Source organism: Alosa alosa, chromosome 24, assembly GCF_017589495.1.
Source record: "Alosa alosa isolate M-15738 ecotype Scorff River chromosome 24, AALO_Geno_1.1, whole genome shotgun sequence".
Lineage (NCBI taxonomy): Eukaryota > Metazoa > Chordata > Actinopteri > Clupeiformes > Clupeidae > Alosa > Alosa alosa.
The window spans coordinates 17,498,907-17,517,463 of NC_063212.1; the positions used below are offsets into that span (position 1 = coordinate 17,498,907).

At 39.8% G+C, this 18,557-nt stretch overlaps 1 protein-coding gene across 1 annotated transcript; it reads right to left on the reverse strand.

The window, feature by feature from the left end:
• Nucleotides 1–7,202: 7,202 nt before the first annotated feature.
• Nucleotides 7,203–10,520, reverse strand: LOC125289670 (C-type lectin-like). Its single transcript, XM_048236627.1, has 2 exons — nucleotides 10,262–10,520; nucleotides 7,203–7,942 (listed from the first exon to the last, which is right to left on the reverse strand). Exons 1-2 carry the CDS (start codon nucleotides 10,416–10,418, stop codon nucleotides 7,692–7,694), a joined length of 408 nt encoding a protein of 135 aa, XP_048092584.1. The 5' UTR covers nucleotides 10,419–10,520; the 3' UTR covers nucleotides 7,203–7,691.
• Nucleotides 10,521–18,557: the final 8,037 nt, after the last annotated feature.

Sequence of the window (18,557 nt, forward strand, 5' to 3'; positions counted from 1 at the left end):
TTGACCTGTTTACCACAATGTTGATGTATGTTTGTTTAAGTGTGTCTGTGTGTGTGTGTGTTTGTGTGCGTGTGTGTGTGTGTGTGTGTGTCTGTGTGTGCACGTACAGTACATAACATACACACCTGCTGTACGGCTACATCCATAGCTCAACCACTACTGTAAGCGTGTGCTGTTTAGTTTGACACTTTTTCATGATTTGTTTACATCTAAGCCATGTTTGCTGTATGGGTAAACATACTCCATCCTTTTTATTTGTGTTTTGTCTTTTTTTAATTATTTGTTACATAATAATGAATTGAGTTATGACTTCTCATATAAGCTGTTCTCATGCTCTCATACTTTTTTGTACTGTGAATTTAGTTAACAGGTATTGCACTAAGCGTCACCTCATTTCTGGTGTTCTTATTTTAAAAGTTATTATGGACATGACAGTAACTATGGATTATCTTTTGCCCTTTGTAACTGAAGAAAAGGGAGAGGTGGAGTTTGGCTTTTTTTCCTCTTTGATGTTAAGTGCATTGGAATTGGAGCCAGGGCACGTTTGAAGACTGGGATGAAACCGATTGAACATATTGTTGCTGTATAAAAGACCATGTACAAACAATCCCTTGCATATAAAGTAACTGCTGGAATACCGAATGACTATTAAAAAAATGACTATTAAAAAACTGTTTAAAAAAATGTTAAGTGTTTTGTGTTATTTTCTCTCTTATTAATATGTAGGATGCTTGAGTCAGAGGTTAAGTTACCCACAGTTACCAAACCTCAATAATATTTAAACAAGCCTACTAGTCAATTCAAGTCAAATTTACTTATATATTTCATACACAGGTCATTCAATGTGCTTTACATAAACAAAAGCAAACATATAAGCATAAGGGCAATTGTAAAAGAATATATGAAAATGTATCGATCATAATAAAAAAGAGAAAACATAAAATGAACAAGGTAAAATCATTTAAAAATAAAGAATCAATTAAAAATAAAGAAATACTAATACTGACTGTGCAAATAATGTTTTGAATGAGCGTAATTTGGTTTAAGGTCATGTATCCGGTTAAATGTGTCCAGTGGTGGGTGGTAATGGTGGACTATTGATCTTTTGTATCTACTTGAGTTGTAATGCAAAAACACCTGAAGATTTTCAGTGTGACACTGAGGAACAAGTTTATAGAACCTTGCTCTCAGCCTTTCTCTCAACTAAGCTCATGTTAAAGTAGTGGAATAAATGCACTCTGACTGTGATCTGAACTAAATGGAAACATTTTTGTTTCATAGAAAATAGCTGCACATTGTCCCCATCTAGTTGTCATTATTATATTAGTATGGATGTTTACCACCTGAGAAAAGTAGTAGCCTATTATGTGTGTAATGTTACAGTAGGCCTATAATTAAAACACTTGCACACATTTAACATCCAACACAATTTGTCTGCGCTGACGCACCTGGATGAAGATGCACTCGCCTCCCGCTTGACTGTCTGTTCCTCCTCGTCATCCGACATTTCATATATTAACTCAAAAGTTATTTAAGGGAAATCGATCTCCATTTTTTTCTCCAATTGCCAAGGCTACTCGCTTTTTTAAATTATGAGAACTTAACAGTTATTGGAATCTTCGCATTGTATCACGGAGTGATTTATTATTACCTGTGCAAAGTCTGAGTTGAAATGTCCAGGGATATCCATAAATCATGGAACGTATCTTGGCCAATAAGAAACAAATAAATAGTTCCATAGAACCCAATTGCTGTATTAAACCCAGATATTCTTTAGAACGGTAATTTTCCAACATTCCCGTCACACTGGTGTGATGGTACACCTTTAAGGGTTAATAATTTCTTTAACTGGAATCATCATGCAAAACACCTCAAGTAGATATCCATTTACGCTGACTGAGGAACACTCCATTCCTCTCTCATATGAAAATAGTGGAAGAAATGCACTCTGTGACAGAGACAACCATAGTCCTTGCTTTCAGGACAGTCTCCAAAGTGACTCCAAAGTGGTCAGTACTAATTTGGTTCTAATGTGTACATAATCTTAATAATCTTGTAATGTCTTCAAACACTATGCCATATGAACATTTGCCCTGTAAATTTACTAAAGGAAACAAAATGGTGAGACAATTCCTCTTTATTTGTTTGTATCACATGTTAAATTCAAGAAATGGTTATGGTTATATGATTTAGCAGATTCTGCTTTTGTCCAAAGCAACTTACAAATAAAAACAATAATTACAAAAATACAATAATTAAAAATGAACAGTGAACAGTTTTAAAATGTTGGTTAGACTACATTAAGGAAAATAGCAATAATAAACAATAATGTCAATGCAATATCAATCAGTAGCCTAATGAAAATAAGCACATTTCAATACCATAATATACAAACTCATAAGAACCACTTAAACACTTAAATATGCCATATGACAATGTCCTGTGAATTTACTAAAGGAAACAAAAGTGGTGAGACCATTACAGTAATAATTAAATTCCAGAAATATGGAGCAAGCTTTAATGATTCCATGTAATGTACTACAGTGCAGCCACACATTACCAGTGCTGTAGTTCAGAACCAAAGTGGAACAGTGGAAACAGTGGAAACCTTTCTTATGACAATAAAACATAATGACATAAACCAAATGCACTGTATACATTTAGAAGTCTTCATTGGTGACTGAAAGGTAGAAAGGGAGATGCATAAAAGTGCTGAAAATACAAACTGTGTGTGTGTGTTTCACCTGACACCGCTTTTTCTGACAGAGGTTTTTCTGAGACCTAATGCCTTTCCATCTGATGTCTGATATCTGACTCTGACAGGTTTTCGTCTGAGGCTGAGGCTGCCTGATGCAGTTTTATCTGACAGATTTTCCTGAGCCTTTTTTATCTGACGGTGTAATTCATGTTAACATGACAGAGGTTTTCCTGAGACCTGATCGCTTTTCATCTGAAAACTGATGGCTTTTCATCTGATATTTATACACAGTGTGTGTGTGCATGTGTGTGTGTGTGTGTGTGTGTGTGTGTGTGTGTGTGTGTGTGTGTGTGTGTGTGTGAGAGAGAGAGAGAGAGAGAGAGAGACAGAGAGAGAGAGAGAGAGAGAGAGAGAGAGTTTACTCACACAAAATAAAAGAGTTACAGAATGAAAATGAAAAATGAAATGAAAAAGTCACACTTGATTCACACCACATAAATATATCTCAGTAAAGTAAAAAAACATTTCCATAGATGGAACACCTGCTATGAAACATGACGATAGATAGATAGATAGATAGATAGATAGATGAACGAACCCAGATGAATCTGTAAGCGAATTTGAATTTGCTCTACTGGTCCTTCTGGAAAAGAGCCCGTTGACGCCATTTCCAAACTTGCTGTTTTAGGCTACTACTTCCACGGGTGTTACCAGTGAAATTAAACTTAAATTTGTGCATTAAAGTCATACAAAATCGTTTCAGAAGTTCAGCAAACAATCTTTCTTGTAAACAAAGGTTTTGAATGCAGCTGTTTACTCAATTCCAAAATAAAGTGTACGTTCCTGAGTTTTTGGTGAATCAGAAACGGATGTCTCCTTTCCAGGCCAACCTGCACAGCAAATTCAAATTTCACCCAGTTCACCCAGGCCTACAACTATGGCCATATATTTGATAAATGCACTTTTAAATACATTTTAAATAGATCAAATAATTAAATATATCTAATAATATTACAGTTTTTCTCAGTCGCTTTGGTGCTTTTCTCAGATCAGAAGGAAAATTCTCATAACTATTAGTTCAACCTCCACAACATTTAGTCATTTATGCACATCATAGTAGCAATTTCTCCTTCCTCTGAACAAATTGCAAATGCTTTTGAACATGTATCAGTTGCTTTGTCATGTCAGTCAAAATTAACTATACTTATGGATGCTGAATAGTCGTTCCCAATAAAACGAATACAGTAGTCTTCATTTCATTACTTGAGTCATTACATACAAAATTGGTGAACTAGTTATCAAATTCTGTCACAATGCTGTAGAATTGCAAAGAGCATACAGTAAAACTGTGAAACTTACATATTCAGTGTCTTGTACTCACTTACTCCCCTAACTACAGCAATTTGTAACTTTACTGTAGTTTTCAAATGGCCGTACAAGTACTGTATAGTGCTGTCTTGAGCATTTTAGTGTCACTGAGTTCTGACCTTTTTTTTGCATGAGAAAACACTGAGAGCATAAACTGTCGTAATGAAAACATGACAAAGCCATTTGACTATCTTGTTCATAAACGATGGTGTCAAGACTTCTCATTTTGATGTCACTGGCAGTTTCATTGACATAAATACTTGCTTTTGAGGAATGGACTATCCATTTTGAGCAAGTGATTTCCTTTTGCAGGTTATCCACTAGGTTTTGCAGTTTGCACTAATTGTTTTGAGAAATGCACCAACTGCTGTGCAAATGTATATGAGAAAAGCACCAAAGCGACTGAGAAACACTGTAAAACGGATCAAAAGTTTAAATAAATCACTGTCTGTCTATAGGACCTTTAATGATTGGCAGCACTTAAATAAATCACTGTCTGTCTATAGGACCTTTAATGATTGGCAGCACTTAAATAAATCACTGTCTGTCTATAGGACCTTTAATGATTGGCAGCACTTAAATAAATCACTGTCTGTCTATAGGACCTTTAATGATTGGCAGCACTCAAAGTTCGTCTCTCTTGTCTCGTTTCTTGTTTGCCTTCTTGGTTTTCTTCTCGTTAAGGACATTCCCATCTGGCTGCTGTCTCCAGGTGACACGAGTCACCGGCTGGCCAGGAGCTTCTGGTGAATCTGAGGAGGTGAGAGAGATGCGTAGAAAAAAATGCATATATTTTGAAGAATGAACCATAGCATGCGCCATCACATTTTCAACTCATGAAAATGTGATGGCGCAAATGTTTACTTTTTGGATGACAATGACAACTGGTAGCGTAGACATACTGATAGCTTTGATTAAGTCTGAGTGACGTGGAGAGAGTAGCCCTGCGTGGCCGATGAGCCACTGAGCCAGGCATTCAACAGCCGTCAGATGGACGGCCATTTTAGACTTTCAATAGCCATTTTTAAGTATAAGTAGATATACTCTTTTGATCCCGTGAGGGAAATTTGGTCTCTGCATTTATCCCAATCCGTGAATTAGTGAAACACACTCAGCACACAGTGAACACACAGTGAGGTGAAGCACACACTAATTCTGGCGCAGTGAGCTGCCTGCAACAACAGCACCGCTCGGGGAGCAGTGAGGGGTTAGGTGCCTTACTCAAGGGCACTTCAGCCATGCCTACTGGTCGGGGTTCGAACCGGCAACCCTCCGGTTACAGGTCCGAAGCACTAACCAGTAGGCCACGGCTGCCCTTTATACATAATTGATAGCATTATTAGGTTATTCATTTCACAAGTGTATTCCCTTGACCCAGTGGCTGTTTATACTGATAGCTGTTGTCTTCTGAAGAGTGGAAGGATTTACTGTACCTGCTCGGTGATGGCAGCCTGGACAGCAGGATCTTCCATCTTGAGAGGGGAGTCCGTCTTGATGGTTCCCTTCACCACCTGCCTGTGTGGTGTGGCTGTAGAGAAATGTTCACACACACACACACACACACACACGCACACGCAGACGCACACACACACACATACACACACACACACACACACACACACACACGCTATGTAAAGTTTGTTGCAGGTTGTTGGTCAACTAATTGTTAGCACATGACTAGAGGATAATTAAAAGTAGGCCTACATCTGGTCAGGCCTATACACAAAGCACTTTTTTTCTGTCCACATTATGAAATAATTCAATACATTTCCATTTCTGCAAGGGTGCATTTTGCACTGGGAATCAGAGCAGAACATATATAGTACAGTATATTTAAAAACAAACTAAATCCTTTTAAAAACAACAGCATCCTTTCACAAACAGCATCCTTTCCCTGCATTATTTTGGCCAAATGGCTTAACCCACTGCATGGCTCATATCCCTCTCTTTACCCCCTAACGCCTCTCATTCTCACTCTTCCTCTCACTGAAATGTTGGTTGATTTCAATTTCAGTTGAAGACATGTAAACACACCTGTTACCTTTGTGCCTAAGTGTCTTTACACCTGGTGGCTGTGTTTAATCAAATGAGTGTGGTATTTTGAAAGCCAGTATCTTGAAATGGCAAAGGAGTGACATTAGACTTCTGTGTCTAAAGTAGAGATGTGTTTAGTGTTTTAAAAAAAAAGCAAGGCTGAGAATGTGCTTACGGGTCTATTCTATATTCTAGTTGTGCAGATGTGTGTTGAGGTTTTGCCGGTGGGTTTCATTACATTTTTGTGTTTTGTTTGGCCTTTTTATGCCTTTTAATGATAGTGGAGAGTGACAGAAAGCGAATGGGAGAGAGAGCAGGGGTGGGATTCGAATCCGGGTCACCGGCGTATGGTGCAGGTGCGCCAGCCAGTTGTGCCACAGCCGGGGCATACAGTTTTGTGTTTAAGCAATCACAAAATGTCAGGATCCTCACCTGGACTTTAGTTTTTGTCTCCCCCTACCTGTCAATGTGATGACAGTTCCAGTGCCACGCCCATAACCTTATTTGGGCAACTTCCTGTCTTTGTTCTTTTCCCTCCATTTTGTCTGTAATTAACTTTTACATACTCGCCATTCCTGACCTGTCATGCGACAACGTGACGTTACGGGAGTGCCTAACCATTTCACGCGTGGTGGTCGTGGAACTAGTTGCAATATTCTCCTTAACAGAGGTGTTGCTGTTGTGAGAAGGCTCTCTACCTACTTCACACCGTAGAAGAAGCAATGAAACCGCTCTAGTTGCCATGGTGAATCTGTGATCGGTGGCGGGGTCTATTTGAGGGAGCCGTGAGCGCGCACTTATCCAGGATAGGTTTCACCTGGCTTGATGAATCCGTGTCTGCTCATCCTGGCTTGCTCGTTGTGCAACCAATTAAGCCTGTATGCTCTTGTTTTGGATTCATTGAGCGCAGCTCAGTAACTTATCCCGGATGTCTTAATTCTGCTTTTGTGCAACAGGCCCCTGCGCTCAATGATTCCAAAACAAGAGCGTACAGGATTAATTGGTTGCACAACGAGCAAGCCAGGGGCCTGTTGCACAAAAGCAGAAACAGATTTATACCATAACATATCCTGCTGCCCCCTATCCTGCTTTTGTGCAACTGGATCACAGATAAATTGAGCCAGGATAACCAAGATATCCTGGCTTAATCCCTTATCCTAGTTTTGTGCGATAGGCCCCTGGACCCTGCCTGTTTTTGACCAAGCCTTCTGCCTGTCATTTTGGATTGTTTGCCTGAATCTGTCTGTCTGCCTGCCTGCCTGTGAACTCTGCCTGTCTCTGACCAAGTCCTCGGCCTGCCCGGTCTGGACTGTTTGCCTGTACCTGACTGCCTGTCTGCCTATGAACTCTGCCTGTTCCTGGACTGTGTTTTTGCCTGCCGTCTGAATTATTGTTAAATAAATTTGTTCTCTGCGAGTATGACAGGATCTGCTCTTGATTCCCAATCTGTGATCTGACACAAAAGAAACACTGTAAAAACAGATAATTTCAGTGCATGCTTGTAGAACACTTACCACTCTGACAAACAAAGCTGTATCTGTTTGGGCACAATCTGTCAAACCAATAGCCATTTGAATAACCAGCAGTGTCATCATTGACCCTGTTTATAGTAGTTCGGGTGCCAGGCTGTGAACCTGGTCTTGCTCTGGTCAGACCACTTCCAGGTGTCCCTGAACAGACCGATCCACACTGTTCTGTTATCAGATGAACTTGCTAACCACCGGTTCTCCTCCTGGTTCCTGGAGCTGGCCAGGTCTGTGTGATGCTCACGGCAGTACTCCTGTGCATCATTCCAGGACTTTGGCTCGGAGATGAGGATGTATTTTGCTGCGCTCTCTTTTTCTGGCGTTAAATAATAAACATATTTTTAAAAATAAAACAAATGTACACACAGGTGAGCCAGTGTGAAATAAGTGTAACTAAACTGCAATTTGATTTGTTTTTTTTTATTATTATGATTGACAGACTGGAAAGGTCCATTGTCACAGTGAATACTCATAAAGGCTGGGCCCTGCTCCATATTTATGTCATTGCGTTACGTGGTTGGCATTTACAACACCAAATCAGAAAAAGTTGGGCCGTTGTATAAAATGCGAATAAAAACAGAATGGGCCATATTGTGCACCTGGCACAAGGTGGCGCTTATTCTTATCTTATACTCAGTAAAGTAAGGATTTTTTCACCATTGACTATGATACCACGATGAAGTTAGTTTCACGTTGCCTATGAGTTCAAATAATAGGTGAGTGCAGATGTATGTAGGCTATACTTTGTGTGACGGAACTGTTTTGAGTTTCGTCTTCTTTTTGGGTTTTGGCCACAGAGTCAGAGGAATAGCAGCGATGCGGTGTAAAATGTTAATTTAATTTTAAGGCTTACCAAATCACAGCAAGCAAGTACAGGTGTTTAAGGGGACTATACTAAGCAAAAATGAAAATAATTCTAAATAGCTAAAAAAAAAAAAAAAAACATAACTATGGAATAAACAGTTCTGTTTAACTATCTCAGAGTCACTAGGCCTACATGTCAAACACACAGGACTGGACTAGACTAGCACTGACCAAGACTGACAAAGAGGTGAACATACTGTATATACAGGTGACCAGCACTTAATTACAGGTGAACACACAACAAACAATTAACACATAATTCACAACACAGACTCTGAGACAAAATTATAATATTCCTCTAAAAACTAATAACAGACTCAAACAAACATGGCATAATAAACACATTCAAATAAGTACATACAGGGACAAACATACAGAGCAACTTGATCAGGATACAAGATGTCCATACTAATGTACCTCCACACCGTCATAGATGTTGGGTTTCGAACTGAGCACTAAAAACATTGTATAGGTTGAATACTTGGATAGGCCCCTCTCCTTTTTAGCCCAGATGACTCCATGATTTCCAAAAATAATTGATTGGTCTAACCGCAGGACCTTTTCCCACTTTACCTCTGTTCATTTTGAAATAGCACAGGCCCAGATAAGACTGTGGTATTTATTTCTGTATCATGTTTAAATACAATTTTGGCTGTTGCATGGTAAAGTTTACACTAGCACTTCTGAATTGAGTATCAAACTGTGCTCATTTTGTTTTCTTTATCATTACACAACTTTTCCAGCATTTTGTTGCCCTGTCCCAACTTTTTTGAAACGTGTTGCTGGTGTCATATTCAACATATATGTTCCATGAAATATTCAAATGTGTCAATTTCAACATTTGATATGTTGTCTCAGTCCTTTTTGCAGGTAAATATTAGTTTACGAGATTTGCAAATTATTACATTCTGTTTTTATTCGCATTTTACACAACGTCCCAACTTTTTCTGATTTGGAGTTGTAGTTTTAGCTACACATGCCAAATTTAGTAGGCTTGTAAAGCTTCAAGACAAACAACTTTTTGTGCATTGTGATGCCATGATCTATTTTTATGCACTTTTTCTAGATGATATCCGATTCATGTCAAAGTTAGTATAGATGATGTCAAGATGTTTCTGATTCTAAATGGTGAAGCTTTTTTTTGAAATGTTGTAATAAGCTAAGATGGCGGTACGATGAATTTAAATATCTCACCAGATAAACAGGAAATGTGTCATAAATTGCCCATGCATTGGTTGACAGGGATCAAACTTCACAAATTATTAAAAATTATGGTAATGATGATATTCATATGCCCACAATGCATATTTGACATAGCGCCACCATCTGGAAACTGGAAGAATGGTCTCACTGGTCTCACATGATCAATTTTTGACACACCTTTCCTTGACGGTTCTTCCGATTCATGAAAAATTTGCCATACATGATGTTTAATTGTGAAGGAAAGTTGATATGTTGAAATGTATCGAAATGGTGATACAATGAATTCAAAAATTTTGCCAAATAAAATTGGAAATGTGTTTCAAAGCTACAAAGCATCGGTTGATTTGGCTGAAAATGCAAAGGTTAATGATTATTATCAGAATGATGCTATTCACATGCCACAAATGCCACTATCTGGCAATAGAAAGAATGGCTATTTCACTGGTTTTAGCTTCATGATTCCTAGATATTTCATCAGATTCACAATAAGATTGATGTAGTTGAATAGAATAGTATACATAAGTGTAGGGATAGTACCCTGAACTATGGAATAGTATGGCCTACTCACCATCATAGCAGATAAAAGGATATTGGATGGTGTAGGATGTGTCAGACCAGGCGCCGTCATAGAAGTCACCACAACTCTGAACACCTAATTTGTTGTCAGGCTCTCCTTTGCTCCAGTTGCTAAAACCTATCTGCTCCAAACCATTGTCAGAGACCATCTCCAGCTCTTTATGTCATTATACAACCCTATCCAGATAGACTTTAGTCCTTTATCACCTAAATACGTCTTAAATCTGGTGTGTTCCGCTTGGCTTCTGATGGTGACCAGGTCACTGTAGTGTGTCCTGCAGTAATTCTGTGCTTCAGTCCAGTTGAGTTGATCAGACACGTAGTGGTACTGACCAGCCTGGCTGTGACAAGAGGAGAAGAGACCTGTTGACAGATTCAGGGTTGGGAATAACTAATTAGATACTTAAATCACAAAACACTAATCGGTTACAGTTACTGAGAAAAAAAGTGTGTAATAAAATTACAGATTTCTGTAATGGCAAAGTCCTTTTAGGCAAGTCCCTCCACTCGGTGGCCATATACCAACGTTTTATGGGCACTCATCGGGCACAGTCTTTGGGTCGAGCTGCGCGTGCGCAAGGCTTCACGACACCAATCTTGCTCCAGCGGCGAGATCACAACACATGATTGGCACGATGTCTTCACAACACACCATATGATTGGCTCAATGTATTCACATCACACCACGTGATTGGCTCAATGTATTCACATGTCGACGTTTTGCCGAGGAAGGGGTGGGATATGTGTAGACAACGGCCATATTGGCGTGACAAACTAGCCCCATGCATTTCTATGGAGTATTTTTTGAGTGCTATGTCTCCTCATTAGAAAGTCTCTGGTAATGGTTCTTATCTTTAAAGCTGCAGTTGGCAAGACTGACAGATTGAGGGGACCAAATTTTTGATTGTTTACAACTCTCATGCCCCTCCCCCACTACCACCGAGCACCCTCTCATCAAGTTTGTGCTCGTCAGTGTGCACCACTTTCTCTAAAACTGGCTGATTTATGTTGTTCTGTCAGAGCATAGTGTAGGTTTCAGTAAATATGATCAAAAAAAATCTTGCCAACTGCAGCTTTAATGTCCACTGCACTGTCAATGGACTAATATGTCTTAGGTTACATGGTAGGGGGAGCACTGACTGACAGAGGGAGCTTAAGTGATGTCACTAGCCTACCTGTGGCTAATAGACTTCTGATGATCGCGTACAAAAAAGAACCAAAGCTGCCATATTTTGCCCATATAAGGAGATCCGGGTATCAATTGAACCTATGGCAAGCTGCTTTGCAAGTTAGCTCTGGGGTAGCAAAATTCTAAGTTTACCATCCGTCTTAACATACCGAAGATCACAGGAGCCACTCGAAGGCAAAATTCGAAAGATACCAGATCTCAAAGACGGCAGCTTTTTTGTAGGCGAACTTCAGAGGTCTATTGGGTAAAAGCAGTCCTGTTGTACAATCAAAAGTTTAGGCCTGCTGTGTGAGCAGGGCCCAGGTTTTTCTCCATATGAGGAAACCTGTGACATTTGGATTGTGGATTTCTGTTGGATTTGACACCACTGACAGGAAATAAAACTTGAACATTTGAATTAAATTATTAATTAAACTTGAAAAGTTTAATTAAATTAAAATTTTAAATAAATTTAAAATCACCCAAACAGCTTGTGCTGGCCAATCTAATCGGAGGAGCACTGGGCAGGGAGTGCCAGCACTCCATTGGTATGTTGACCGCTCACTGAGGCTCCTGCCAAGCTGACACACACACACACACACACACACACACACACACACACACGCATCGACCTCCTTCCAAGTTGTGCAGCACACTTAGGGCTAGCGTGTAGGGAGCGGTTAGGTTTTGTTCATGTTTGTGTTTTATGTGTTGTATTTTGTAGAGGGCATTAATTTAGTTAACCCTTAGACAATTTACAGTAATATACAAACCATAAAGTAAGGATTATATATATACAGTAATATACAACACATAAGAAATGCTTAATAAGCTAAGTGCATGTTGAACAGATATGCCTTTAGACCCCTCTTGAAAGATCCAAAACTATCACAGGAACGGAGAGCACTGAACTAATTCTACTAACAATGAACCATTGAGGAAGAGTCTTGAATTTGACCTAGCATTTATGACTGGTCGACACATCAGAAGACCACAGTGGGGGGTTAGGGATCTTGATCACTGAATTAGGGAGCAGATCCAGTCAGTGTCCTATAGGCCAAAGTGAGAGATTTAAATTCTGGCCACTATAGGGAGCCAGTGGAGAGTAACTAGGAGAGTGTGTCCTCTTTGGCTGATTTATGACCAAACGTGCTGCAGCATTCTAAAACAGTTGTAACAATCTTACGATATAACCAGGTAGGCCAGCTAACAGTGAATTACAATAGTCCAGCTTGGAGATAGCCATGGCCTGTACAAGAAGTTGTGTGTTAATGCAGGCACACTGCATTAAAACCAGACCTGTTTAAGTAAAGAAAAGAATTGTATGGGTTCAGGAAAACCTCTGATAACCATTGTCAATGCTAAATAGTGTAAACCATGCAAAGGTCAAAATTGTATTTAGACATGATATATAAATACCACCGTCTGATCTGGACCTGAGCTTGTTTAAAATGGACTACGGTAATGTGGAAAAAGGTCCTATGGTTAGACCAATCAAAATTTGCAATTTGTTTTGGAAATTATGGACTCACCTGGGCTACAGAGAACAGGGCCTATCCAAGTATCTAACCTATCCAACTTATTTTAGCGCTCAGTTCTAAACCCAACATCTATGACGGTGTGGAGGTGCATAAGTTCATACAACATGGGCGTCTTGCACTTCTGGCAAGGCGCAATCAATTCTAAATGATGTACTATATACAGGTTTTGAGCAAAGTATACTCCCATCCAGGCAATGTATTTGATGTATTTGATCACACACTATATGTGTCCAACCAACCACAGGAGATTTAAAATCTGACTGATCAAAAGCAGCAGAGACAGCACATTACGGCAATCTGCACACTTCACAGCGTAAACTTATGGAACCCCGTTTCCACCACTTGATATAAAAATAAATTGCCAGATACAAAGTCAAAATTATGAGATACTATGTAATATATTTTATGTATTTTAATTATTGTATGTCATACACATTGAGACCAAAGCAAATTCCTTGTATGTGAAAACCTACTTGGCAATAAACCTGATTCTGATTCTGATACTAAGTCATAATTATAAGATACTAAGTCATAATTATGAGATATCAAGTCATAATTATGAGAAATAAAGTCGTAATTTTGAGATATAAAGTTGAAATTTTGAGATTATTATAGCGATGTGGCCTTTCCCTACTCTGTTGCTTGCTTTGAGCCAGGCTTGTAACAGACACCCCTCCATGGGTGGTTTCTTTTAGGTTATGCTTCTGTACGGTCGACAGAGGTTATGCTTCTGTACGGTCGATAGAGGCTATGCTTCTGTACGGTCGATAGAGGCTTTTAGGAAGAAGCCTCTGTCTACCGTACAGAATCATAGCCTAAAAGCCTCTGAAAATTATGAAAGCTCAAATATGGTTGTTTTTATCTGCTGTTGGTACACAGAGGTACATAATACCGCCTTGTGCAAATCATCTGTGCTATTGCCATTCACCGTGAATGGTTTCCGCATGACCGGAAGTAGCGATCCGTCTTAACGTAGCAAAACGGAAGAGACGCCATTTTTAGATGAGATAGGCTAATTGCTGAGGGAGAACTTTCAAACAAGCAGTTTGTTGGTCGGAGACACCGCATTGTCAGCAAATGCTACACATAGTTTGTTTGGCAGAGTTATTTATTTTGTCCACTCTTTTTTTTGCCAGTATTGGCTATTTTTTGCACTGTCCTGCACAACTATAAAAATAAAGGGTAAGGCTATTTGTACTCCTGGTACAATTAGCAGTGTACTGTATGCTATTCGTACCCTGGTGCAATTAGAAGTGAATTCTATTCATACCCCGGTGAACACAGCAATGTGTCCTATTAGTACCCTGTCTGGTACAAATATCAATGTATGCTATTCGTACTCCGGTGCACACAGCAATGTGACCTATTAGTACCCCGTCTGGTAAAAATATCAATGTATGCTATTCGTACCCCGGTGCACACAGCAATGTGTTATATTAATACCCTGTCTGGTACAAATATCAGTGTATGCTATTTGCACCCCTGTGCATTTATTCTGGCATATTGATCACACAATGTAATAATAATAAAAAAAACAAGCAACATGTTTTTTGTTGTTACGTAACAGGGTGTGAATTGCTCAGCTGTGTAATAGACACTCTAAATAAGGTCCCATGCTGTTTGCATCAATTTATAGTTAGAAGTGGATGATATTCGTACCCTGGTGTATATAGTACTGTATGCTATTTACACCCTGCTGCATGAACTAGCTAATTGTTGCAATCAAAACTTCTGTTTGAGAACCGATTTCTTGTTCAAATTGTGCGCCTTCTCTCCAGAGACGTTGGTACACATACACACTCACTCTGCCAAAATGCATCACACAGGAATCAAACCCCTGTCTCCCATGTGCTAACCCATGTCTGTGCCCACTGTAGGCTTCTTCCACAAGCAAATGGTGTTTGCAGGTAAACTTATAGTTTATAGGCCTGAACGTCATATTCACGAAATTTCTGTTAACTAACAAACTGACGGTTGTATCTGTTCACTGAACCAAGATTATGAAAATAAAAAACAATTTTTCAATCTAAAACTTAATCTGAACAGATTTTAGTGCCGAAATCTTTCAGAATTCTTCACATTCTGCTGACGAAAAAGCGAATGTCCGCCATGTTTTTTGTGCAATGTCTTTTTGTTGTTATGTCACAGGGTGTGAATAGCGCAGCTGTGGCCAAGGCTATTCGTACCAGGGGTGTAAATAGACACTCCGAAAAAGAAAACAACTAAAAATAAAAACATGGAAAGTAACTTGTAATTTGAGTACTTTATCGCCGTCACGCCCAGCTTTGCGGTGCAGGGTGTGTCTCTCCTCCTGGCTTGGCCCTGCAGCATGGGTGATCTTGCTTGTATTATCTACTGATGCTGTTCTCTGTGCCGCCTCTAGGTGGAGCTGTCACGCTTGGTGGGCTGATGGGAGTGTGTTTAAATCACTAGTCCGCTCACTCGCTCACTCTGCTGCTCAGGCCTGATGCTGAAAGGCTGGCTGCAGCATCTGCTCCCTTCCCTCTTACCTTTCTGCCTTACACTTACACATGCTGATAGCAAAGACCAGTGTTTCTCAAAGTGTGGTCCGGGGACCACTGGTGGTCAGCAAGCTATCCCAAGTGGTCCACGAGCAGATGTGGTAAAATATAGTATAATATAGATGAGCTGTTTGCAATATTGAACCAACTTGTATGTAAATCCAAACAGTTCTGCAACACTGTCTATGTAAGATATGCCAGTTTAAATTATATAATAAGCAAAGTGCAAAGACGATAAACAAGGTGGTTCAGTGAGTAGGCCTATTGTGTAGGCTAATATACTGTTGAAGTAGGTCTAATCTTTATTTTTAGCTAGGTGGTCCGTGCATTTCTTTTTATTGGTTAGTAAGTTAAGTGGTCCTTCGTCTGAAAAAGTTTGAGAAACACTGGCATAGACAGCAAAATAAATGGACAGAGCCACACCATAGACTTCCATAGAGACAAGTGAAGTCAATTTGAATCACTTTTCTGGGTGAACCCTTGTTGTTAACGTTTATTGTGCTGTGCACCTTTTGGTGGGTGATTTGTTCCGATGTAGTGCCAATCCAACGAAAAATCGCTTAATTGTTTGTTTCCCCTCTGCTTTCCTAAATAGTTTACCCATGGACTCTCCCTTAGACTGCCTTCCGTTACGTATCCAGAAAATATTAGATTAGATTCAACTTTATTGTCATTGTGCAGAGTACAAGTAACAAAAACAACAAAATGCTGTTTGCGTCTAACCAGTAGTGTGAAAAAGCAGAAAGGAGCAATGTGATATTTTAAAGTGTTCAGGCACTGTGCCTGAATTCAGGCATGGGCTGGGTTGTTTAGAATTGAAAACGGGCAATATGCCTACAGGCCTATATGACATCTTGATAACTTCAGTCACAGACATTTTCTTTGCTTAGTTTGTTGGTTGTCACCGGTTATGCAGACCTAGAGTTCAGTGGGGTGCCAACCGCAGGGAATATATATAGTTATTTAGCTCATGTGCAACTGAAAATTTTAGCATTGGTTTTCAAAAAATGTTTATTACGGTCGGAGCATGCATTTGTGCCCACCTCTGCACACACTGTACTTATCTTTCTCCCTCTAACACACACACACACACACAGACACACACACACACACACAGGCTAAAACACACACACAGGCTAAAACACACAGGTACAATTCTGCCTCACCTGAGAGGAAAAGGAGGGTAACCACAGCAGTCGCCATCACAGACTGGAACGGTTTATCACACTGCAATGCCAAAGCCAGTAGTGTTCTCAGTGCCTGCAAGCCATGAGGGGAAATTGATAAGAATGAAAATGAACCTGAACATAAACCTGAATATTTTATATCATATATGTCAACCCAATTAAGACAATAGCCTACTGTGAAAACACTGCCATGCAAACAGCATTTTCTGATTGCCTTAACTCGAATAAGGTCATAGTTGGAAAAAGCAATACGTGAATTAAGGTCAATATTTGGATTATTGTTGTGCATGTAAACATAGTCATTGAATTGAGCACCTTCATATAGTCAATAGCATTAAAGAATGTTTGCTTCAAATCTATATATCATGCCTCTCAAAATGTAAAAAAACAGAGAAAATAAAATGGAGGCTGTATTCCCAGAAAATACCACTCTCACCTCTGGTTCTAGTTTTCGCAGGTTCTTATTATAGTTGCCCTTCAAAGCTGGTTTTCCAATGTAAAAGAATGTAGCATCATGTACTAGTATCTACACATAAGACACAATGAGCACCAGGTGATGAAATGGCATCAGTTATAAAGAACATGGGTAAAAAAATGGCATGAATCCCCTCCCTCCGCATTAATTGGATATGACACACGCACAAACACACACACACACACAAGTGCGGGCGCACACACACAAACACACATACACACACATGTCTTTGGCCTATGGTAACACTGGAGTCTGACATAAAAACAAAAAAAGAGGATTCAGTCATCAGGACTCAACAGTGTCCTTGGTGCATTGTCATTTCCATCTTTGGAGTGGATGGAATTTTGTTGGAGCGGGGAGCACTTTTTAAAAGGTCCCAAAGCATGAAAATGTCACTTGAGTTTTTTTAACATTAATACGAGTTAAATGGCCCAATCTGGAATCGTCCCCGTATGTCGTCATAAGGGAAAAGGTTACCTCCCCTTTGTCTGCTTTGCCCGTCCAGAGAATTTGGCCCACCCGTGAGAAAATAAGGTAGGCCTACGACCTATGGCTATGACCAAATGTGCGAGCGACATATTGTTTTTTTTCTTTGAGAGACATTATGGCTTGCAAACGAGCGAAGCATGGCAGTTGCTCAGTGTTTGGATGTACAAATGAACACAAAAGTATTCCTTCTTAAATATAAATATGGCGGGACCAAGCCACTATTACTGGAATTTGGAACCTATTTAGTTTCCTCAAGCAATCTACTGGGTTCCCCACAACAGGTCAGTCAAATGAATGAATGGAGCAAGAGATGCAGGCTTCCTCAAACACATAATTTTATTAAGTACACAGACAGGTAAAAAACAGTTTAGTTAAAAGGAACACATAATCAGTATGACAGCAGCGAATGAGCCTCCAGAGGCGAAAGCGCAGCAGTGCAATATGGGTCCTCACAAGTTGGTTCTTTACAGCACAGCAACCCGTACAAAGGCAACGACACCCAGATCTACACCCAGACCCCGTTAATGGGCCTCACCTATACGGTGACCCATGACCCGAAGGTCTGCAGGTGAGGAGGCACTCCTGGTCGTTCTAGGCTCAACACCTGCATTAGATGCACAACCAGTGCTATTAAAAACCTGAGCATTACTAGCAGTATTAGAGCTAGCAGCAGTATTAGCCTGCTGCACACTCTAAAAAATGCTGGGTTATTTTTTCAACCCAAACGCTGGGTTGAGGCTGTTGGGTCATTTTGTTTGGTTGTTTTTACTTATATTGGGTCATTTCTGTAACCCAGCTTGCTGGGTTGATAGTTTATCACTGCTGGGTTGATAGTTTAGGGCTGTGCTGCCTCCTGTCCCCACCTGATGGAGTACACTACCCAGCACCAGGGTGACTTCAACACAG